This window comes from Sapajus apella, unplaced genomic scaffold (genome assembly GCF_009761245.1).
Source record: "Sapajus apella isolate SASKATOON/1434 unplaced genomic scaffold, GSC_monkey_1.0 scaffold18, whole genome shotgun sequence".
NCBI classification, from domain to species: domain Eukaryota; kingdom Metazoa; phylum Chordata; class Mammalia; order Primates; family Cebidae; genus Sapajus; species Sapajus apella.
The window spans coordinates 4441061-4467777 of NW_022436958.1; the positions used below are offsets into that span (position 1 = coordinate 4441061).

At 33.7% G+C, this 26717-nt stretch overlaps 1 protein-coding gene across 2 annotated transcripts in view; it reads right to left on the minus strand.

The window, feature by feature from the left end:
- LRP1B (LDL receptor related protein 1B) overlaps positions 1-26717 on the minus strand; it is a 1894725-nt gene that overhangs the window by 70170 nt on the left and 1797838 nt on the right. For both annotated transcript variants that reach the window (XM_032286208.1, XM_032286207.1), the window contains exons 80-83: positions 21734-21850; positions 19880-20053; positions 18016-18141; positions 10954-11118 (exon numbers count right to left, since the gene is read on the minus strand). In XM_032286208.1, the coding sequence (XP_032142099.1) occupies positions 10954-11118; positions 18016-18141; positions 19880-20053; positions 21734-21850 (582 nt within the window). The remainder of the gene's footprint in view (positions 1-10953; positions 11119-18015; positions 18142-19879; positions 20054-21733; positions 21851-26717) is intronic.

The window sequence follows — 26717 nt, forward strand, 5'->3', positions numbered from 1 at the left end:
GCTGAGTAACCTCATATATTTGTTGTCAGAAAATGTTCACTAACTTTTAGTAGATATTTTCCTTAAAATGGCGATGAATTTTTCTAGTTGTTGTTGACATAGAAACAAAATACTTTCATTGGAATAAAGCCACAGACAACAGAACAAATAGTGGTAGTAGATGAAGAGGTTAATAATTGTTGGAGGAAGTTTAATGAAAACAAGAGCCCATAACAACAGAAGTAATTCTTCAGTTACAGTCCATAGATGACTTACAGAGATATGGAACAAGTAAATAGCAGTAAAAATCACCATGAGCAAAACATAAACAGTGTCTAAAGTACAAAAAAATGTTAAAGAACATTAGAATAATCTGAAAAGGTGCCACATAAACATACGGTTTGATCACTCTGGATTCATTGTTTCCTATATGTGTTTTTCCTTTTTTGTCTAAATTAGGATTAGAAAAAGAAGTAAAATGATAAATGCTTGAAAGAAACGGATATTGCCTGCTGAGGTACTTGAAAATTCTATCGCAGTCACTCAGTTCATGGTTTTGTCTCATTTACAGCTGTTTTTGAAACTACAGCAGAGTGGCCAGGTTGTCTGCAGCTAGCATATGCCTTAGATCATTCAGAGTCCAGCTGAATTATTTTCAAAAGTCCCTATTTCTCTTCCTTTGAAGAACAGATTTCTTTTTGACAAGTAGAAATCTTCATATTCAGGAGAAAGTTATCTAACTGAAACTGTTTGGTGATACAGCTGATCTTTTGTTTGCTGATGGGAAATGAACCATCTGTTGCACAATTGTATAATGGGCTCCATTTGCTATTTTCAAGAATCTCTCTAGGTGCCCCCTGACAAGTTGCATTGGATTCATTTACAAAGATTTTTAGGTAGCAGAATTTGATTTTGATATTCAAAAGAGAAACAGCCCTGTTACAATGATTAAGGTATAGATTTATAGCAGTGATGCATCCAGGGAGCTGGGGAGTTGACAGCCTACAAGAGTAGCACAATCTAAAAGAGCATCAGTTGACCTGAGGAAAGAGGGGGAGGAACTGTTTCCAGACTCTAAATTAGTCTAGTTTCTACAGCATCCTTAGCTCAGACACTAAGTTACTAGATACTAAGACATTCAGACTGTCTAGATTCATAGCCTATGGGTGTCAATTACTGTTTACGGGACCATGGGGAATTATCTGTTTGTTTCCCTGTCTATAAAATTGACATAATAATGGTACCCACCTCATGGATTTGTTGGAGAAAATCTTGTAGAATAAATTAGATAACACATGCAAAGCTTTTCTAACTGTACCAGTCACAAAGAAAGCACACAGTTATATGTTAGCTCTGATTATTATTATTATTTCTATTGAGTGAGATTCACTTTTTTAGGTAGAACTTACCCTGTAGTTGTGTCTACCAAGGCACTTAACAGTTTAAGCAAATCATTCTGAAACTTTTATTAAATGATATATTTTGTCTCCATTGTTTGAGATAAAATTAAATCTGAATTTACTTTTATGATAGTGATGGGCTAGGGCTGAAATTCTCCATCAACTCTACTCTCAGGCTCTAACATTTTCAAATTTTGAAGGATGGGTATTTTTCCCCCTTTAGCTTCTAAATTTGCTCAATTCTACCTTTCCAAAAGATATAACACATGTACTACAATAGCAAACAAAACGAAAAGCAAATCTATTCTCTGCCAAGTCCATCTATTTGTACAAAATTATAATTTTGGTACATCCTTGAGCTTGTTTAAAAGACAGTTATACTCTCTGCTCCCAATTTGATCAATATGTGACAGAGTAAAATATTCAATCATAAAGTCACTGAATCCTTCACTGAAGATACAGTTTTTATTTTTTAATATAAAAAATTGTGTCTTAATATGTTGCTTCTATTTGTGCTCTCAGAAAACAGGCCAGAACTCTCAATATGAATGTATTGTTCATATAAATTGATTTTAATTCTTTGGTGGTAAGAAAGGTTTAAGAATAATATGTGGTGCTGATTATATATATATATATAATCATGCACATATATATGTATATGTATTCTGTAGTTTATATATATTCTGTACTTTATATGTAAATAAAGTACAGAAAAAATCAAAGTGCATTAGTATATATATACGAATATACTAATATATGTATATATGCAATAGTGTACATACATATACACATACATGCACCCTATTTAAAACTCACCTCTAATCATTTCCTCATTGAATGCACTGATTTCTTATCAATCACAATCTTCTTCAAATTTTCTCTTTAATTATACAATGTTTACTAATACCTTTACCTGGAAGATCTTTCTCCAATGGCTTCTGAAACACTAGCTTTATTGATTTCTCTTTTTTTCTGACTGCCTTTTTGTACAATTGCCTTTATGTTTTCTCTCTCTGTCTCTCAAAAAGTGTTCTTCCAAATTTCTTTCTAGTGATATTACCCAATTTTATGGCTTAAATATTTATCTCTCTATCTAAATGCCTGTCCCAATTTTCTGATTCTGGGCTCATTCTTCTTCCTAAACTTCAGATCTTCATTTTTACCCCTTCTTGTATGTTTCCATGTTGATGTCTCTGGCCACTTGGTAAGTTCATCGACTCCTCCCACTCCCTAAAGGAGTAAACTCTGTCCTCTTTTAAACTTTGTCCTCAATGGCATACATACTTTCACTAGACTGTTGCTACTTTTAGTGTTAGGGCTACTTCATATTTAAATTTCACTCTGTTCGTTAGCAAAGTGCCTTGCTAGATGTTTACTATGGTAGTTTACTTTATGTGTCAACTATCCTGGGAGAAGGGATGACAAAGTGGCTAGTAAAATATTACTTCTGAGTTTGTCTGTAAAGGTGTTTTTGGAGGATACTGGCATTGGAATCAGTAGACCAAATAAGGAAGACCTTTCCTCACCAGTGTGGGTGGGCATCATCTAATTCACTGAAGGCCAAAATGGAATGAAAGCTAGAGGAAAGGTGAATTCTCTTTCTTGAGCTGGGACCTCTATCTTCTCCTGGCTGTGGGCATCAGAGCTCCTGGTTCTTGAGCATTCAAACTGGAAGACTTACACCAGAATTCTTTCCTCCTCCAACCCAGTTGCTCAGGTCAATGGCTTTAGACTGAGAGTTAAACAATTGGCTCCCTTAGTTCTCAGATTTTTGAACTTGGACTGAATCACATGACTGTCTTTGCTAGTCCTTGAGTGTGCAGACAATATACCTTTGGATTCCTCAGGTTCCATAGCACTTGTACCAATTCTTATTATAAATCTCCTTCATATATATATATATATATATGGACATACACACACACACATATATATCATATTAGTTCTTTTTCTGTGGATGATACAAATACATATGCATACAATAAATGGGGATTAATTCTATTTATTTATACTATTGTTCTTCATAGATAGAAATTCTCCACATCTATCTTCTAAAATGTTCATACCACAAAATCATCATAATAAACTCTTATAATTTCACTTGATAACAAATAATACCTAATGTCAAATATGGTGAAGATGTAGCTAAAATCACTAATCATCTACAAACAATAATAAATATTATTAAGGACTATAATTTTATTTAAACATTGTATTGCTCATAAGAAAAATGGAAATATCTTGGAATCTCATAGAGTTCTTTAAATTTCCCTTATATCAGATGTCCCTGACATAGCAAAATCTGTCTCAGTAGAAATGGCTGATTATAAAGTATTTCATTACTAATATTTAAAGGAACATCATCAATTTTGTTCCGTGAACAAGTACAAATTTGATTACCACAAAGGAATGCTAGCAAAAGTAATTCCTTCTGAGTTTTCTGTGAGATGGTGACTGCTTATTATTTCTGTGCAGTAGATACATGCTCCTGAGCATTATTAGGTTGCTCTCTTTTTAAGCCAATTTTGAATTCACACTCATTTGTCTATGTGAACCATGACACTTACCTCCATTTAACTTGGTCCTGGTTGGTCAGTCTGGTGCTTTCAAATTTTTGTCTTTGAGTATAATATTTTATTCCTACTAGTTTTATGTGTATACATGATTCTTTAGTTCATGTGCTCTGATAAAAACATTGAGTGTAAGGAATAACAGTATTTAAGTGACACTTAAACTGCAGAGCATGTTTATAAATGTTTATGTTTAATGCCCTTCTATGAAAACACTATCAAAATGTGACATAATACTTACTCAAAACTTGTTTCCTATTTGGACAGTAGCCACATTCCTGTCCCTTTATATAGCATAGACATCATAAACTGAGACAAAGTAGCACCATATCATCCAGTTAGTTACAGGATTGCAATCGAAAAGCCTATCTGGTGACCTCTTGTCCTCTAGATTACTCCCCTTTGTGAATCTGTCTTGGCTTCAGATTTCTATTCAAGTAATAAAAGTTCTGCATGCTTTTAATAAAAATACTAGTCTTTTCAATAAAGAGATTTGACATTCTGCTTTTCTACTTAATTTAATGTTTTCCTGGCCTTAAAGTGAGTGCCCATTTATAAGTAATTTTAGTAAGTTGACTATAGCTGTCAGGTTTTCTTAAGTATCACAAAGATTACACAGGACTATTCAGCAAAGCCTGACAAAGGAAAGGAAGAACTGTAGGCTTTATCTAGCTCTCTCTCAGGTACTTCTTAATATATTCTGAAATGCTTCAAATTATAGGTCACAATTTATTTATACTTCTGGAAGGTTTATTTTCAGCCAGCACTGTGGAAATAAGACTGAAGCATTTTTGTCTTTTCTGTGAATATAAGTAAGCTAACTTAAGCCTTCTAACATTAGCCCAGAGAGCCGTAAGATTGAATCGTTTAGGATTGCTCTCACCATATGTTCCAAATGAATCACTAACTGTGACTCATGAAGCCAGGAGCAAAATTAGAACCTTACTTTTATCCTCTCACAGGTATCTTGCTAAGATTCAAAGAGAGAGAACGGTGTCTGGCACTCAGTAAGCAACCAATAAAAATAATTATCATAATCCTGACGATATTTTAATTTCTAAATTAATAATTTTTCTAATAATTATTTTTATTGTTATTTTAATTTTCAATAATAATAGTAATACATATTAATTGTGGGGTATCTGGAAAATACAAAAGTATAAAGAAGGATCTATGTATACATATTTTCTCCACTAGGCTCATATTGTACAGCAGTTGTCTATCCTGTTCTTTTTGAATTTAAGTTTCTATCTCCAAATTTATAATAGTACAAATAACACAATTGAATGTTCTTACTTCTAAATTTTATTCTTTTCTTGGCTACATAATCCTCGGGACACATTTCAAAAAGTGTTAATATTTATTTAGTAAAAGGTCATTGACAACTTTTTAAACTCTTTCTGAGTATTTCAAAATTGCTTGCTGCAAAGTTTGTAACATTATCATTTTCTTCTGGTAGTGATTTGTAAATACTGGTTTCAGCCATGTCTGACTGGTTTCCTTCCCCACTTTCTGCTCCCTAAACTCCTGCATACATGTGTGAGAGTTACCTTTTGCCACTTTCTTATGCTTTCTGTGTTTATTTTTACTTGCTTTGTTAGAGCTATAATTTCCTATATCTCATACTTCTTAAATTATATTCTTCTTTTTGTGTTTACAACTTTAACATCATTAGTTATTTCCCTGCAAATGAGCATACTGCCCAAAATAATCTACAGATTTAATGCAATTTCTATCAAAATACCAAAATCATTTTTCCCAGAATTAGAAAAAACACTCCTAAGATTCATATGGAAAGAAAAAAGCACGAATAGCCAAAGTAATTATAAGCAAAAAGAAACTGGAGGCATTACATTACCTGACTTCAAATTATGCCACAAAGCTACAGTAACCAAAACAGCATCGTCTGGTCAAAAAATAGACACATGGATCAATGGAACAGAATAGAGAACTCAGAAATAAAGCCACATGCTTACAGCCAACTGATCTTTGACGGAGTAAACAGAAACATCCAATGAGGAAAGGACACCCTATTCAATAAATGATGCTGGGAAAATTGGATTGCCTCATGCAGAAGAATGAAGTTGGAGCCCTAACTCTCACCATATACAAAAACAAACTCAAGATGAATTAAAAACTTACATGCAAGAACTGAACTATAAAAAATGCTAGAATAAAACCTAGAAAAAACTTTCCAGGACCCTGGCCTAAGCAAAAATTCATGATTAAAACTTCAAAAGCAAAGGCATCATAAACAAAAGTAGATAAATGGGACTAAAATGCTTCTGCAAAGCAAAATAAATAATCAACATACTGAACAGACAACCTGAAGAATGGGAGAAATTACTCACAAATTATGCATCTGACAAAGGGCTAATATCCAGAATCGAAAAAGAACTTGAACAATTCAATTACAACAAAAAAACCCAAATAATCTTATTTAAAGACACTTTTCAAAAGAAAACATACAATGCCCAACAAGTATATTAAAAAGTTCAAAATAAATAATCATAAGAACAATGCAAATAAATAAAAATCACAATGAGATACCATCTTACACCAGTTAGAATGGTTACTATTAAAAAGCCAAAAAAAAAAACAAAAAAAAAACAGATGGTGAGGATGTAGTGACAAGGGAACAGTTACACACCGTGGGTAGGAATGTAAATTAATACAGCCTCTATGGAAAACAGCATTGAGATTTCACAAATAACTAAAAATAGAACTACCATTTGATGCAGTAATCACACTACTGAGTATATTCACACCTAAAAGAAAAAATACCATTATATCAAAAAGGTACTGCGCATGTATGTTTACAACAGCACTATTCACAATAGCAAAAATATGGAATCAATCTACAGGTCCAACAATGAATGACTGAATAAAGAAAATGTGACACACACACACACACACACACACACACACACACACATACACACATACACACACACACCATGGGATACTACTTAGCCATAGAAAAAAATAAAATCATTTTTTGGAGTAACACGGATGAAACTGAAGGCCATTATCTTGAGCAAAACATCTTGTAAAGTCAATTACATGTTCATATTTACCACATGTTCTTATTCCTCTAAGTAGAAGCTAAATAATGTGCACACCTGAATATAATGTGAAATAACAGACATTGGTGAATTGGAAGTGGGAAGAAGAGTAAAGGATGAGAAATTGCTTAATGGGTGCAATGTACAGTATTCAGCTAATGGTTACAATAAAAGCCCAGACTTCACCATTACACAATATATCCATGCAACAAAACTGCACTTGTATTCCCTAAATTTACACAAATGAAAAACACAGCTCAAAAAAGGCAAGTAAAACCAAATATCCAGTTTTCAGCAATCCTTAAACATAACTAATATCTATGTTAAGGGAGCTAAGATGCAACAATTGATTTAAATAAAAGATCTCATTTAAATAAGAAGTGAAAGAAAATCAAAGATGGGCAGTTTAAAAGTACGTTGATTCTTTATTAAGATATTAGTTAGGTGACTGTGTACTTTATACCCCGGTACACATGTTATCTGAGATCCTTGAGTACATGTGTTTTGTCATTAGTTTTGTAATGTTCCAAAGTTACCCAAAAATTCCTGGCTTAACTTGACTTTGAGAAATTCTACCATCTGATTTGAGGACAGTTACTAAGACGGAAAGCCCTTGAATAAAGAGAAGGAATGCTTTCTTTATCTATTTGCCTCTTACTATCAGGGTATTTCCCATGCAGAGAGGATTCTGATTTTATTTCTTTCCACAACAGGGGGCTTCTTCATCCTCATTTCATTTCTGGGAACAAAACCTTCACTGCCAAAGCCCTCAGATGTGGTGAGAGGGAGAGCTACAGTGACAGCTTCTGCCTTCTTCCTGTGGTATTCACTTAAAATATGCAATTCAAATGTATTGCCCACTATACCCCATATTGCACTTTCACCTCTTAACCTAGCTAATTCTGCTTTTGCATTTTTTCAAACTCCCAAAGTAAGATCTGCTTCCCCTTTGCATAACTCCAAACTTTAGGAGTGGAAGAAAGTATTTGGGAATGTTGTCTCAAATGTACAAACCCTTTCGCTTCATTCCTCTAAATCAACTGGATAGGAAAGCTTGACTCACTTTGATATAAATATCAAAAGACTAAATAACAGACCTACAACAGTAAGAAAATACCAAACATCATGAATATACCATAGAGAATAAATGTTCATAAAAGTAAAGATTAAATGTAGCTGTTAACAGCATAAATGCCTTAATGATATCCATGATGCATAAAAACTTTCAAAAATTTTCTGTTTTCAAAAATAAATGCCTAGTTAATACTATGCTTTACTCTGATTTCAATTATTTTGTCAAAAGCAAATTTTATCTTAAATCTATCATCCTATGAGCAGGTCATAAAAATGAACTATATGGATTCTTATTAGTATAATCAATATCAAAATATTCCAATTTTTAGTATCTTTTTATATGAATATAGCTAATATATTTTATTTTTAGTGTTTATTATTACAAAAAATAACCTTAAGGAATGAGAAAAACTCATTCCTACATGTAAAATTTTTAATTATGCACCACAGATGTGTACTTTTAATTAACTAGTGACATTTCTTTTGTTCAATTATTATTGTTCTATATAACTGTCATAAACTTATAAATTTTAATTAAGGCTGCCCCAAACCCTAGTTATGTGGTGTCCACATAGGAATTTGCCAAAAGGCTTAACTGAAGTAAACCAACAATGTTTAAATCCATGAATTGCTCATGGGATTTGTTTAACAAATTAATATTTGTGTGGAAATAATGAGGTTCTACAGTCTATAATACCAAACAATGTTTTTATATTTTATAAAACCACATTTTAAAAGTGAAAAATGCTTTTTAAATGACTTAATTAGATATCATATAATTATTAATTATTAGATGCTATAAAATAAGCTATATGGCCATATCTCAGGTTGAATCCATAAGAGAACTCATTCATATTATTAATTTGAATTTTTTTCCCTGAAAATATTACTTATGTAAATCAGGATATAATAACTTTGTGCACAGATAAAGTTGAACTACAGATTTTGAGCATGCAGCAAATTTTAGACAATGATTTGAACTAAACATTGAAAGTTGTGCTGTATCTATATACAACTCAGGATCCATCAACAGGACAGCAAATTCAATGTTTTGTAGAGATTTGTCCCTGTGGATGCATTGCAGGTTCAATAGATAACGATAGTTTGGAATTTCAAATTGTTTACTTGGCCTAAATATTTCTAAATATAAATATAGATAAATCATCCAGCTATAACACAATGGTTTTCATTATCTCAATGAGAAAATTGTTACCAATTAAATAATAAAACTTCCAAACAAGTCATTTTGCATGAGAAAACTTTTTCCCTAAAGGAGATATTATGTGTGTTACTAAACTACACACCCATGTTCTTTGAACCTGGTTCTTTTTTTTTTTTTTTTTTTTTTTTTTTGAGACGGAGTTTCGCTCTTGTTACCCAGGCTGGAGTGCAATGGCGCGATCTTGGCTCACCGCAACCTCGGCCTCCTGGGTTCAGGCAATTCTGACTCAGCCTCCTGAGTAGCTGGGACTACAGACACGCGCCACCATGCCCAGCTAATTTTTTTTTGTAGTTTTAGTAGAGATGGGGTTTCACCATGTTGACCAGGATGGTCTTGATCTCTTGACCTCGTGAGCCACCCACCTCGGCCTCCCAAAGTGCTGGGATTACAGGCTTGAGCTACCTCGCCCGGCCCTTTTTTATGTATTCAATAAAGGACCCAGTACTACAATTTCCCCTGTAGTAATGGAATATGCTTTATGAATTAGCTTCCCTTAGCATACTAAAAATATATGTTAAGACTCCTGGTGCCTTCTATATTCCAATCTAATCAAACTTCTGAATATATTTTCAGAAGGCTATTAAGTAGTTAGAATAATTTCATTATCAATTAATAAGACAAAAATATTTATAGACGTAAAATTATCAAACTTTTACTATTAAAATGTATTTCAGAAACAGCTTGATTTTTCTGATCCACACTGAAAATTCTTCATGTAGCTCTTTCAATTAACACTAGTTTAAATACTTCAAAAAATAGTATAAACAATAGAAGCAGTGAGAACTCCCAGTAAGATAAAAATTAACCATGTAGGGGAATGTGGAAACCATGTAGACTGATTTTCCATTTGACTAACTAAATTTGCATTTATGATGGTAAAATTAAATGTGCATAGATTGCACTATAATAGTTCCATAATTTCCCTTACACTGAATATTAGAATTTGCAAATTAGATTTTTATTATGCATTGGGGTTATTTTTTTCTTGTGGAACATATTTTAAATTTAATACAAGTCAGTAGAAGAATATGTTTCTATGTTCATTTATGTGTTGTACAGAACACTTTCTGCAAACAAGGCTATTGCATAAATTAATAACAATCTCAAATATATCCTAAGATGTAGAAACCTGATATTTTCAAAGCAAATTATGTCATACAGCATAATGTCAAAAGAGTAGTTACAGTTTTAGATGGGAATCAGGATGCTATTAGATTCTCAATTACAGTTTATTTACATTTAAAATGATCCTAATTTTAAACAACAATTGATTTTTAGCATTAGGAAAACTATTTGTGCAATTAAAAAAAAAACATAAACTTTGGAGTCAAACATAGTAAACTTGAAAAATTTGCTCTACTAATCATTCTGAGGCAGGGACAAATTTCTATTAACATTGAGCCTGTCACATGGTGCATGCCCAACCCCTGGTAATGACCACCAGTGTTGTTAATTTTTTTGCTTGAACTTTTATATACTGAGTTTAGAACAAATGTCGTTGACTTAATTTTGTGTTAGTATATTGTGGTAATGTATTTTTTATTAAGATATTAGGAGGAAGTATATTTGTACCATTAACTATTTTGATTCAATTATAAAGAAAATGCAAAAGATTTGAAATACAATTACACTGAAATATTTACCTAGAACTGATGGTACACAAGTTCCTCCATTCTGGCAGTAGTTGGTACAGTGGTTGACTTCACATCTTTCTCCTGAATAACTAGGCCAACAGTGACACCTCGAATCACCCTTCTCATTGAAAATGCACCTTCCTCCATTTTCACAAGGTAATTTACATGAATCATCTGTTTATGAGAAGAAATATACATATTAGCATATTTTCAGGGAGTAATTGAATAAAAGTAATTCAAATAGATACAACATTTCAATATTAGGATCTTTTGTTTCCATAAAATAATTACCCCAAGTACAAAAGTAGAAAAAAAAGAAAAGTACTATTGGAAAACAGATTCTAGTTGTTGAATGGTAAATGGCAAATATACATATTAAAATAATGTATATTCTTCTTTAAACTTAAAGCATTATTAACCTTTTCTTATATTTGTAAAATATTGAATAATAAAACTAACTGAAACTTAGTAAAAGTAATGTATTTTCATCTTCTTTCTTTATTTTATTGAGACAGGATCTTGCTCTGTCACCCAGACTGGTGGGCAATAGCATAGTCATGGCTCACTGCAGCCTCAACACCCTGGGCTCCAGTGATCCTCCCACCTCCACTTTCCAAGTAGCTGGGACTATAGTGTGCACCAACACACTTGGCCAATTATTATTATTATTATTTTGTAGAGACAGGGTCTCACTATGTTGACTAGGCTTCTAAAAGCAATATATTTTCCAACCAAGAAATTGTCTTTATAATATGGGCCAACATAGCTAATTTTTAGGAGTAGTTAATATTAAAAAGAAAACTTTAAATTTGTAAAACAAATTTATAGCACACACACACACACACACAATTTGTTCTATAATGTATGTATGATTATACACAGTATAGAGAAATGTTTACAAGAAGAGATACTCTTTGATGTTCGTCCTTATTAAGCATATATAAATGTCCCAAACTAAAAGTCATTGAGATTTAGTACAAGTTGGTGATAGAATAGTGACAGAAATATTTCCATATATAACATTTGTCCCAAATGATTCTGTACAATCCACCTACTTAATAACATTTTGACTGAGAATAAAAAGGTTGGACATTCCTTAGGGTAGCAAAATTATTTTTAACAATTTGGCAAGTATGATTTATGATAAAGATAGGTTTGGAATCATTTTCCAGGTTATTTTTCTGTGCATATTGACATGGCCTTCTCCATTAGAAATGCTGCTTTGCTTTGAGCAACATACAGTGTTCAATGGAACAAAACTGATTGACAAAGTTGTAATAAGCATTATATTCTAGAATATGCCCTTTACTATAGTAATGTCTATTTTATAGTTAAAGTAGGTAAAATCGAAACAATCTATAATCCTTATTCAAGATGCACTGGCACATACATGACAGAAGCTTGAATATATCACTGCAATGATTTCAAGAGCATCTTAAAGCACGTCAGTGACTTCAAATGACACAATGATTCAAGTATCATGTCCACTGTCATAAATAAGACCTGTCAGCAGTGCCATACATTTCTGAGACTCGCCTCATTGCAGAGAAAGGTTTCAAATACATTGCCATGTAGGCAGGCTTCAGATTGGCATTACTAAAGATTGTAATATGAAGAACTCTCTCATGACGTAATATAAATATATTTTTAAAAGAGTACAGTGGTATAATGAAGCCTGTATTTAGGTCCAAGTTCTGCTGCTTACTACGCATACAAGTTACCTGATTTGAGCCTCACTTACTTCACCTTAAAATGCCCTTAATGATAAATACACAAGTTAACTCAGGTTTGTAAGAATAGCAAATAAGAAATTGGAATAAATATAAAATTATAAAACTCTGTAAATATTAAGTACGTAAATATAAATATGTACCATACAGACATATACACAAATGAAAATTTGACTTCCAGCCCTTATTTATTGTATCTAGACTGGGAGAAAGATGAAGAGCTGACAGTTGGTGTCCAAGGTGTACTGTGGAATTTCAATGGGCGATTAATACGCTCATTTGCTAAAGTAAGCAAGTATCATTCTTATTCGGCATTACTGACTGAATGCCCACAAGGTTACTGAGGATGGAGCTCCAGTAGAATAACATCTATGGGTGAGCACTGGAGGAAATGAATGAAAGTCACTGTGAGTGGACCTGGATTGGAGAGGGTAAAGAAAGGAATTACGATAGGTAAGTGTTTTTGAAGATATAAGCAGAGAGTAAGAGAAGATCCATGGATTTTAGATTCTACCCCAAAAGTAATGTGGCGTCTTGGAAGGATAATGTACTGGTAGGGGTTCAATTAAAAAAGCAGGGAGACTCTCAGAACTTTGTGTGCATTATCCATGATAGGTAAGATGCTGACCCAAAATAGACTAATATCGGATGGATGAATGTGGATGTATTCTAAAGTTCATTCAGAGGTAAAAAATCACAGCAGTGTTATGTGAAGAAAAATCAGGGAAAATTAAGGATGCTTCTTCAGTTTCTGACCAGGGGAATTAGGAGGGAACACAAGGAGGACAGGAAATGGAGGGCTGGTTTCAGGTTGGCATGCTAAATTGAAGATGTTTATGGGAATCTCCAGCAAGTAATTGAATACAGAGGTCAGACTCGTAAGAAACATGCAGAGTGGAAATATGCTTGTTTAATTTAAAATGTATCAAAACCTTTCTAACTCAGTCAACATTATTTGTCCTAATAAAGGTTATGGATGTGAACAGTAAAGATAAACATTTAAGGCATTATAATCATATGTAGGCTTATTATGAGGTACTCATTTTTACCTTTAAATTCTAAGAAGATCACAAGAATATTCAAAATCCCTACATGTTGGGGCATGCACATTACTATGACATGCCTCATCAGGAACCAGAAATTTAAAAGTGCAACACTGCATGATGAAATGGAAGTAGAGTTACATTCTTTCAAAACCCATAATAATGGTTCCATAATGAAAAAGAAAGCTGCTTTTGTCAATAACTAAATCACCCCAGAAGCCAACCTCCAGCAATTTTAATCAACTGTAGGAAAAAGCAGGTGAACACTTCCCCAAGAATTAGTAATATTTGAATTTCAAATTTCTTACATGAAGATTAAAAATGTTCTGGGTGCTCATCATTTAACAATGGCAGCAAGAAGAAGGCAAATAATTATAAAGAAATGAAAAGATTGACTATAGCAAAAGTTAATGTCAGAAAAAATATAACTAGCATTTATCTTCACTAATCAATAATTCTGAAATCCACTCATTTATGTTCCAATTGAAGTGGTCCAAAATGTTTATTTTTTAAGACCTATATGTGTAAAAGCTAATTTGAGTGTTTTTATCACTTTGACTAAATGTAGAATTTTCTCTTAAATTACAAGAATGGGCTTTGAGGTTTCTGAAACTATGCCTTTTAAACAAGGTTGAAAGAGCAAAACACATCTCCAAAAAAAGTTTTAGATCGTGGATAAGTGTGTATTTAGATAAGCAAGATTCCTTCTTTCAAACATAAAATGATACAATTTGATGATTTAATGCAGCAAAAAAACACTTGTTTCATTTTCTTACCTAGTTCAAAGTGACATATTGATTTTAAAGGGCTATGTGTCTACTTTTTGCAAGGTATTGTGATATCTGTTCTATGCATGTTATTGCTAGAATTTCCAATAACTCTGGAAATGGGTTCTCTGGGTGACACAGAGACACTGGATGTATTGATCAATACATCCAGTTGATCATCTCTGATGATCAACAGAGTGGACCACCTACATTCACTCTGGGAATTTACTAAGGAACGTTAGGCAATCAAATGAGCTTCTAATGCTGCCATTTTATCTGTAAAGTAGGGGAAATTACTAGATGATAAAATGTGAAGATTAAATAAATAAATATATATATAGAAACATACATAGACTTATGCTTTCCTCATATATTTTCAAAATATTTAGTATTATTACCATTGTCAGTGATAGTAATATTAGTAGTATTTATTATTAATTCGATGTTATATAGAATAAACTGAGACCAAGGGAGGCAGGCATAGTATAAAATCCAAGGGCAACAAAGTAAGTTAAGTGGTAGACCTTGACTTAATCTAAAGTTTTGTTTCAGCCCTGCACTAGGTCACATCTTGTAAGGTATTCAGAGAGTTTAGTTTGTTGGATATATAATTTGGACCAAATAAAGAGGAAAGGAGGAGGATTACATAGAAGAGAGAGTGGAAACAGGATTATGTAAAAGAGAAAAGGAAAACCAACAAAAACTGAAACTTGACTCTAAAAAAAATACTTGTACCATCGGAGGCAATGTAAAAGTCCCTTGGTAGTATTATTAGTTCATTTGTATAATCCTAATTTCTGTCCTAGGTACTCACTCAAATTTTCTAAGTAGACCCAGTACACAGGAGGCACCTGTGGGGCCAATGGGTAAGGGATTATGTGGAACTGCTGAAGGTATGACGTTTCTATAGAAAAGTTGTTCACATTTAAAGAATTTGTTTCTGAGAGGTTAAGCGGAATAGGTGCCTTTGCAGTGTTTACCTCTATGACATAGAACAGCGTTCGAGAAAGTGGTTCTAACAATGTTCGGAAACGTTCACTTGATTTCTCTTATTCTTCCCACCATTGAGATAACAGCTACGCTGACTGACAGAACGGGTAGAGGGAAAGGGAGCATCCTAGTGCCCTAATGGCACCCCTTTTCAATAATTGGCACCAAAGTGCCCATCCAAAATACCAATCATGATTCACACTTAGCTCTATGTTATGAACTTTCCAACCTTGTTACTCAAAACCGGGCTTCACACTTCTCCACACTAACTAAAATGAATGACTCATTCTTTTCTTTACATACCATGTTTTCATATCTTCTCAGACACTTTTTCTATCTCTGTGTCCTCTTCCCTCCTTCCCATTTAATCTCAACCCAATCTGCCTTTGTAGACCTTGTTTAAATGTCATATCCTATAGGAAATTTGGACTGATCCCCTATTTGAAGAATAATCTAAATTCTCGTAATAGTTTTAACTCTGTCTCTTCTGGGGCTTGTGTCACTGTCCACATCCATATCTATTTATTGGTGCTTACGTTATTTATCAAGTCATCTTTTCAACCCCTTCAGCTCTGCATATCCAATGCTTAAAGGTTATATATTAAATGAAAGTACTATAATAGTTTTGACATTGACTGCCTTATAAAGGGCAAAAGTCTTCAAATTGGATGTAACCTTCATCAGAAAACAAGAACAAAATCATGCAGGGGGTGGAGATGCTGACTGAGGGTAAAGAGCCAGAGTCCATGTCGGTAGTACATTCTAGCAGAGGGAACTATAACCGGTAACAACCCCTGGCATGAGTAATGTTTGTACCTTGTTGGAAAATATTTGCTGTGACCCTCGAGTGATTTTGGAGCACTGCGTTTTTCTTTTTTTCCCTTTTTGTGGAGAATGGGTACTTGCTACATTGCCCAGGCAGGTCTTGAACCCCTGGGCTCAAATTATCCTCTGGCCTCTGTCTCCCTAAGTGCTGTGATTACAGGTATGAGCCACCGCGCCTGGGAAGAGTACTGCCTTTGTGTCTGTGTCATAAAACTTAGTACATGTGGTCAGGCGCGGTTGTTCACCCCCATAATCCCAGCACTTTGGGAGGCCGACCTGGGCAGATCACCTGAGTTCAGGGGCTCGAAACCAGGCTGGCCAACATGGCAAAACACCATCTCTACTAAAAATACAAAAAAAAAAAAGAAAAAAAAAAAAAAGGTATCCAAGCATGGTGACACACACCTGTAGTCCCAGTTAGGAGGTTGAGGCAGGAGAATTGCTTGAACCCAGGAGGTGGCGGTGGCAGTGAGCCGAGATTGTGCCACTGCACTCCAGTCTGGGTGACAGCAAGACTCCATCTCAATAAGAATAAATAAATAAATACATAAAATAAAATAATTTTTAAAAGTACTATGTGTGGATTTTCTTTTCTTTTAGTAACAATATTTCTTCCCATTATAGCTAATGTCTTGAATGTGAGGAGACTTATTTATTGTCAGTCTAGCTGGATATTCAAAAGATATATGTTCTTTCCCTTTGCTATCACACTGTTTTGTGTTTTATTTTATTTTATTTTTTGTCATTTAATATTTAGCATCTGAAATAATGTTTCAATTTTTATTTATTATTCCAGCTTCTAGCTTCTGAAATACAAACTACATAAATGAAAAAAATCTTATCAGTTTTGTTTCTAAGTTAGTTTTTAGGTTTTACATTATCGTTATACCTTGCTCATAAGCCCTCAAAATATTTACTATTATTGTTATTTGTGGTAATAGTAGCAGTAGCTGTAGCAGTATTATAAGTTCCATTTTACACAGAAGATAAAATTTGGTTTTTAGATTAATTCTCAATTTCTTTTTTTTTCCCATTTATTTATTTTATTGCATTTTAGGTTTTGGGGTACATGTGAAGAACATGCAAAATTGTTGCATAGGTACACAAGTGGCAGTGTGATTTGCTGCCTTCCTCTCCATCACCTACATCTGTCATCTCCCCCCTTGCTATCTCTCCCCAGCTCCCCACCCCCCACCATCCCTCCCCTATTTGCCCCCAACTGACCCCAGTGTGTAGTGCTCCCCTCCCTGTGTCCATGTGTTCTCATTGTTCAACACCCGCCTATGAGTGAGAACATGCGGTGTCTAAGTTAGCCTTTGTCACACAAGAGGTATTCAATATGAATGTATTAAATAAATAAACAGATTTTTGGGCTGAATTTAAACCCATAGCAGAATGTTGTTCTTAAAAAATATTATTGTCTTATCTAATTCAACAAGAGTTACATAAAAATGTTTTTTGGGTCTGTGAGTGACTTCACAGTTCTTGATCTGTTGTTAAGTGCCTGTAAGTGTTCATTGCTGCTTTGTGAACAAACGTCTTTGTGAACAGAAGTCTTCTCCAGAGAAAAGAATAGTTTACACAGGCATTCAAGAAGCACTGCTATCAAGGTAGCTAAATTTATGAGAAAGCAGATAATTGTACTCAGTTTCACTAGTTGCAAAATTTCATGATAAGGATTAATTCATTATTTAGAGAATAATGATGTCTACCTACCTAACAGACTTTCATCATTGCAGGTGCCATTAATCAAATATTTTCCTTCTGGACACACACAAGTGGCCCCAGAAGGATTCAGCAAGCAGAGGAATTCACATGCTAAATCCAAGCATGGATTGGGCACTGGTTAAACAAAAGAAAAGAAAACAAAAAAATGTGTAAATATAGATACAATAGGCTTCAAAAGCATAAAATCAAATAAGATGAAATGATTAATTAGCAATGTTGAAAAGTAATCACATCAAATTTCCACTGGGAGTATCTTACTCAATGTCATAATTCTCCTTTATAAGTGAAGAAAAATTACTACCCAATGTTCACCATTAATAGTAAGTTTGTCTTATTCACGTTTTCCAAAAGAGAGAATAAATTATTCAAATATACTTTGTTACCTTTGCTTCTGGCTAATTGCTTTTGGCATAAGAGTTGGTCTTAGAACCTGAAGTACCATTGGGACTGTGTCGAAAAGTAAAGCCAATGGAAGTTTTGGGGGATCTAACTTTCATTTTAGATCTTCACAGAGCTGTTCTAACGCAAAAAAAAAAAAAAAAAAAATGCCTCCCCTCCGCCTTTTATTTATTTACACAAAGGATTAAAATGCATATGTAACTTTTCAGTTCAAGGTAAAAACAAATAAAAAATACAACTTAAAAAATGTCTAAAACGGCTTCCTTTCCATCAAGTAGGAGTTTGTGGGCATATGTGAATATATGCCATACTTATTTTTGTTTAAATTTTTATCCAGTGTAGAGCCTTTGCTGTCATAGCTGATTTTTGACCTTTCCTAGAGATTATTTCATTAGAAAATAATTAAGCAGGAATGGTACCCAGATAGCTGAGCTGGTGACTATGAGAGCGGCTTTTTTTTTTTTTTTTTTTTTCCTGTAAGAACCACTATTCAAATGCCTGTTATGTTCAAGACAGGGTTTTATTTGTTTACTTTCCATGAATGTGGCAATATTCAACTATGAATATGAATTAAACAAAACTAGAGGATGAGAGAATGTGTCTTCATATTAACCTTGGAAACTTATATGACAAATTATTGGTAAAGAGCAGCAAGACTTTGGATAGAATTTGAGGACTTTTTAGGAAACTATATTTTGTTTTATTCTGTTGTGAGAACTGATTTGAATAAACACCAATTGCTATCTTTCCAGATAAATGCAGCAAACAAGATAAAATCCATTTCATTTGCCGTAAAGAATAATTATAAAAAAAAAGTCTTGAACAGAATCTTGAAGAGTGAACTGATACATAAAGACAGATTATTAGAAATTCAGCCATATTATTATTTTTCACTTTGTTCTTAAACTTTTTTGATACCTGTGTTTGAAACATATTTTTCAAGAGAATTACCTTAATTACCTCAATGATTTACCCACTCCTTCCTAGGAGGGAGAGTAACAATAAGAAGTCATATGTAATACATCAGAGAAAATATATGACCTTTGGGAAGAGTTCTTTTGTATATATTTAAGAACAGAAGGCTAATACTTGTTGGTTAGTAATAAGAGTCAAAATGATGAACAAATAAATTTTCTTACTTGTATAGTTCATCTATATACTCACACAAAGTTCTATTAAGAATTTTAGAAGCAGAATAGCAGATTATTGTAACAAAGACAATTTTAGTTTCAAGAAAACTTGGACAAATGCTGAAAATTTTCCCTGTTACAACAGAAATAAAATATCTATATTTTGACTTTGGTAATTGAAAAAGTCTAGTGACATCAAAATCAAAGTTACTTAGCTTACTGGGGTTCAGACATTTACATAGTTAATATATTTAAAAATATATTTGTGAGAGATATAAGAAAAAATTACCAATATAGATAACTTCATAACATATGATACTTACAATTTTGTTGTTTATAACGATGAGATATCAAAACATCTTTTGTTTTATCAATATTTAAAGCTAAATATTCTACTGAACCATGGCCAAATTTTTGTACTCGAAATACACCATTTTTAGGTCCTGCTCCATATATGTAATCTTCAAAGATATCAATCCTATGTGGGTGTAATAAGCCTGGAATTTTAAAAGGTGGTTATTAAAGTTTTAATGTACATACTCAGACTTTTAAAATTATGTTTTTCCAAAACTATATTGAAAATCTTATTACTATTTAAAAATAAACTTTCAGGATTGGAATATTTATATTAGCTATGAAGTTCTTAGAATTAATATATCTAAAGTAAGGATATGCAATATAGTAAATATGTCACTCAAAACATAAAAATACACTTCCATCATCACATTAATCATCTTTACCATCACAAAACATTTGCTGGGTATTATTACTTGCAGACTAATCCTCCATGCTATACAGTTGACAAAAGAAAAGCCAGTGTCATCTGTAGCAAAAAAACAGGCAGTTTGCACAACTCAGTTTGTGTTCTGGATCAAATAAATGATCAAATTACGTGCCTGAATGACTGATTTATTAAGCAATCATTAGTCGAGTTTAAAGAGCAAATCCAAAAATATTTGACATCACTATTGTCCATTTCAGAAATGGAATAAACAAATGGTAAATGACAATCATCCATCTGACTAGTTTGGCTAAAAATAATAGTAACCATTATTTTCACATTTTGTGACTTACTTTCAGAGATTTTATCAAAAGAATAATTATTCTAACTTTTGAAGCTGAAATATGTAACAAATAAAATGACAAGACATATTTTACCAATAATCTGGAGGTTGTAAAGTATAAAGTGTCTTTATATTTGTATATTTTTCTTAGTGATTTCATGAAATAGTAAAATTTGCACTAAAGCCAAGTTAACTTCATTGTAATTAATTATAGGGAAGTGGAATTTTTTTTTCATCTGAGGTCATTGATAGGAAAAAAAAACACACACTTTAGGCAAAGGCACAATAAAAAATTGATTTAATTGTTTTCTTTCAATTTCCCCATTTGTGTTAAAAAAAAAAAAACAGGAAGCAAAGCTATATTCAGTAAATACATAACATGCAACTATAAAAATTTCAAATGGATATGATGAATAATTTGTGGTTACAAAAAATTGTAGGAAGTGGTTGAAGCAGGGAAAAGAAAGTGAAACAGAAAGGGGAGAAATTAGATTCAGCAGAAAGAACTGAGACAGCCGGCAGAAAAAAAGTGTGAGGAACAGAAGGGAGCTGGAAAAAATCAGACAGTAAAAAATAGGAGGCAGGCAGAGAGGTGGGTATAAAAATGGTCTAGCAACGGAAGAGCACAGTAGATTGGGTGGTCACTGGTGGTAGAGTTAAATGGTCATTTTTTGACACATTGCTGTTTATATGAATAAGGGTATCCTTCAGTGGTAACAATCGCCGCTGTGATATTTTGCTACATACAGTAACTCATTTTTGGCTTGTTATCATTGCAATTTGAAATAAAATTTAGTGTTCACAGGTGCTGATCTTGACTACTAAAAGTGTTCTGCTCAGAATGGAATAGCATGGAAGCCACAGAATAAAATTATTTTCTGAATCTGGGCAGCAATGGCCATGTTTGTCCCAGTCAAGATGGACAAACTTCTGCCCTGGCCTCTTTGTTTTTCCAGTAGGTATGAACATTTTAATTACCAGTAAGAGTTATAAGTTGAAAGGATAAAGAATTTAAGAAAATCCAGAATGCAAAGCATTCATACTTACGTTTATGTATTAGTATTTAACACTCTCAGTAACAATCAAAAATGAAGACAAAAGCACTTCACAAACCTTGTTTGCTGCTGACGGAAACTACTGAATTAGAGCCATCATACAGAACGCTGCCAATGATGGAGAGCTCAAAGTCAGCCCAATATATGCGTTCACTAAAATAATCCACAGCCAAACCTGTAAAATCAACACATACAAGACAAATAGTGCAAACAAATTTGAAATTATTCAAAATCATACTTTTGCTTCTTATTGTGTAACTACAGGTGATATTTGTCTTCAAGCATCATAGAAAGTACCCAGTGCCCATCATGATACTGTAGAAATCAGGAAAAATATCTCAGTCTTTATCTCAAATACGTGGGTTCAGAGTACATGGCATTTACTTAACAAATTCTAGCAAAAGTGTTGTTTCACATTGGAAAATCTGCCCCAACTATCCCTTCTACCCATATTTATGGTTGCTTAAATATAGCTAATCTCTAATAGGCTTTTTCCTAATTCCATTTTCATCTTCATATTATACAGAGAATGAATTCATTACTTAAATCATTTATCCAACCATTATTTAAAATGAGTTAGTGTAATTATTTGTATTTTTAATTTTTTCAAGAAGTATAGTTCTCAGAATATAAAAGGTTCATGTACTTAATTAAAAGACATTTTAACCCATTAACAGTTGGCTGACAGTGTTATTGGACATCTGTGTACATGCTGAAGTTAATGTGACTAAAGATTGATGTTGGCCAGGTGTAGCAGGTCACGTGTGTAATCTCAGCACTTTGGGATGCCAAGGGGGGCAGATCACAAGGTCAGGAGTTTGAGTTCAGCCTGGCCAGCATGGTGAAACCACATCTCTACTAAAAATACAAAACTTAGCCGGATGTTGTGGTGCATGCCTACAACCCCAGCTACTCAGGAGGCTGAGGCAGGAGAATTACTTGAACCTGGGAGGCAGAGGTCAGTGAGTGGAGATCACACCATTGCACTCCAGCCTAAGCAACAGAGTGAGACCCTCTCATTAAAAAAAAAAAAAAAAAAGATTGATGTTTATGGTAGGAAAGAATAAAAGGAAAGTTGTCAATTAAAGTTCTAGTGATACTTAATTTTCTCTGAGACTGTTTGTCTTCATTTTTATCATAGGTAGATGTCAGTGAATGATAATGGACTGAAATAATATACAGTAAAAATAATATTTTTCTACTGTCTTAGTTTTACTTTTGATTTCATGAATGTGATTGGAATCCATTCAGTATCTTTTTGTAAGATATCCTCAACACATAGAAATGTCTAAGAAAGTAAACCTCCTTAAATATGGAAGAGTATTATGTATGACTCAGGAATTGTATAATAAATCTTCACTGCTGTAGATTAATTTTTGTGGCATAGCTACTATCTAAATATGACATACTGCATACCCTGAAAGAACAATGCAGTTATATACCTTAGGCAACTGAAGAGCTTTCCCAATCAGAACATTGAATAAGCAACTGCAGTGTATTTTAATGGCAAGGCAACTGAATGAAAGGTACTTTTGAGTCTGTGCTAGACCTTTATTCACGTGTAACTGAACCAAGACTTAATAATAAGAATATAAATAATCCATGTTGGAAATCATTTGTGAATAATTCTTCAGTTAATTATAAATATTTAGCCTATGTGTAATCAAACTAAATATTTTGTTCCTCAAGTAATGTATAGAGATGTACCATGCATGACCAGGTTATGAGAAATAATTTAACAATTAAGCAAGTGGTCCTTGTTTTACTGGTTTCTGCTCAATGAGTAGTTTTCTCTTTGAAGTCACATAAAAAGAGATTTTTTTGCATTTTCACATAGAATTATGAGTAATATGAACCACAAATTATCCAGTTTTTTTTGCTGCTGCTCCTATAGTTCAAAACAGCTGACTGAGAAGGGCTAAAAACATGTTTCTCTCTCCTTTACCAATGTGCTACAATAATGAAGTGGCTAAAACAAAAAACTGCTCCTGATAACATTAGTTTTACACTTAAATATATTAATATTGGCAATCATGGAAATAAAAAAAAATGAGTATGTAATCCAATTTAATCAACAATATTATTTTTCAGACTCAGAGGCAGTAAAAAGTTCTCAAAAGTGTCATATTTTGCATTATTGGTCTAGGTTGGTCTAAGACATATCCATCTTTATCAGCTCTGTCCATAGTTTGTATTATTGGATGGAATTACATCTAGATAAAAATTATATAACAAAGTTTATAGATGAGTGGAATTCATACTCCAGAAAAATCCACAAATCAATAGTTTTGATTTTTTATTAAGTCCTTTAATAAAAGAGATAGACTTCTAAATTAAAAAGTTAATAAAGGAATCAACTAACTTTTCCTGTTATAGAGATGAGAATCAAGTTTATATGAATGAACAAGTTCATGTCTATCTTTAAAATATCACGTCTTCTTTTGTTCTGTAATAAAGAACCAATAATAAAATGGGGGAAAAATCAATTCTCAAGAAACTCATTCTTACCTGAACAGGGAAAGATGAATATTTGGAACCACAGAAAATTAGAAATAAAATGACATACTTGTTGTAATCAAGTATAATGGAATCACAGTTTGAAAGGTTTATAAAGGATAAAGACACAGGCTCACTAAGTTTTAGTGACACAAGATAATGGAGCTAATCATGTAGTCATTTGCTTTACATCTCCCTTGATATCAAGACTACTATTACACTTTTGGATTTTAAGTTTCACTTTTGTTGAACTTTAAAATTTTCTAAGATCTATTAGTTTCCCTATTTCCATCATAGGCTAGAAAAAATGAAAGAAAAAAGAAAGAAAATGGAAAAAACTAAAATGTTATATGAAATGACTATAGTATGTAACACACTGATTTTTAAGAGGCAGGACTTGGATAGAACAATAAATTTAAATCACTGTTTTTCAGAAATGGAGAAAAAGATTTTATACATTCTGTTTTAATGGAAAGCCAAGATTTGTAAAGTAGTAATAACCATCAAGTGTAAACTACTATATTCTTGATTTAAGAGGTGATACAAGGAGCCAAAGTGTGTGTGGGGGGGATCTAGATACAAACTGTTATAATAAATTTATTTTAAAAATTTTTAGAAGTATTTTTTGAGTTCAATTGCCTACTTCAAGTTTTAGATTAGAAACTACATTAAAGTTATCTTTTTATACACACAAACACAAACTTATTTTTCATACACACACACACAAACACACATACACACATAACCATCTGTTTATATCAGTGTTGGTAAACTAAATTCAAGTAACATTAAAATAATCCTAATATTTATATACACTTTATTTAATTAGAGACCTTGTGTTGGCCAATGAATTAGCTTAATGAATCAAACAATTATGAGTGCTCCAGGGCCAGTATGTAGTTATTTATTTTCTTAGAAATTGCTGCAATTTGGGGGAGATAGGAGGCAACATAAATAAGCTTTTAAATATCAAAGAATGTAGTTTTTATAGTTAAATATCAAAATACATAGTTTAAATATCAAAGAATATAGTTAAATATCAAAGAATATAGTTCAAAATCAAACTGACGTAATACTACATACCCTCCTTACTAGATGCAAAGCTGGAAAGTGTCCTTGTCTGACACCCTGCATACTCATGGGTATCTCCCCTGTACCACACACTGTCAGGTACTATGTACAGAGCAAACAACAAAACAGTTTATGCTCCTCAAACATCAAAATAATAAGAGCCATTTATGACAAACCCATAGCCAATATCACACTGAATAGGCAAAAGCTGGAAGCATTTCCCTTGAAAACCAGCACAAGACAAGAATGCCCTCTCTCAGCACTGCTATTCCACATAGTACTGAAATTTCTGGCCACAGCAATCTGGCAAGAGAAATAAATAAAGAGTATTCAAATAGGAGGAGAGAAAGGCAAACCATCTCTGTTTGCAGATCACATGATCCCATATCTAGAAAACCCCATTTTTTCAGCTTAAAAGCTTCTTAAGCTGATAAGCAACTTCAGGAAAGTCTTAGGATACCAAATCAATACGCAAAAATCACATGCATTCTTATACACCAACAATAGACAAGCAGAGAGACAAATCATGAATGAACTCACGTTCACAATTGCTACAAAGACAACAAAATACTTAGAAATACAGCTAACAAGAGAAGTGAAGGAGGATCCAAGATGGCCATTTAGGAACAGCTCAGGATTGCAGTTCCCAGTGAAAGCACAGAGGGTGAGTGGACACCGCATTTTTATTGCCCACAGGAAATTCCCAGGCGGAGGCGCTTCATGGGTCGCCAGCGCCGCTGCTTTGCCCCAGGCAGCTGCTTTGTCAGCGCCCCGGAGCAGCGGTTCTCTGTACAAAATACACGGGTCCGCGTGCTGTTTTGGCTGGTGATTGGAGCCACGGGAAGTCGCCCATTCGTCTGTTTAAAAAGACTGAGCAGGGAACCAGGACAGTAGATTCCAGGGGAAAAAAAAAAAAGCTCCACAAATCTCAGTGCCACTGTTTAAGCCAGCACAGTGAGTGGCCGCAGGGCAAAACAAACAGACCCCGGTGCCTCTTCAACAGGTGACTGGAGCACCAACTTAAAAAAGGCTCTGAGGCAGGGAGCCAGGCGATCAGGCTCGGCTGGTCCCACCTCCACAAAAGAACAGCAATCAGAAACTCTCTGGATTGAGAGTTTCACAGCAAACGCAGCTGAAGCCAGGACAGTCCAGCTCTGAGAGGGAGGGACATCCGCCATTACCGAGGCAGCCCGCCACTACGGAGGTAGTCAGCCAATGCTGAGGCAGCCTGCTGTTGTCAAGGCAACCAGCCATTGCTGAGGAAACCCGCCGTTGCCAAGGCAACCCGCCACTACAGAGAGACTCCACCTTAAAAGAGGTGGGCCACCCTTACCGAGGCAGTTCTAACTACACCCATATGAACAGGACTGCAGGGAAGTTCACTTGGCAGCTGGGCGAAGCCCACAACAGCTCAGCAAAGCCTCTACAGGCAGACAGTGACTAGGCTGCCTTCTTGCTGGACAGGGCAGCTCTGA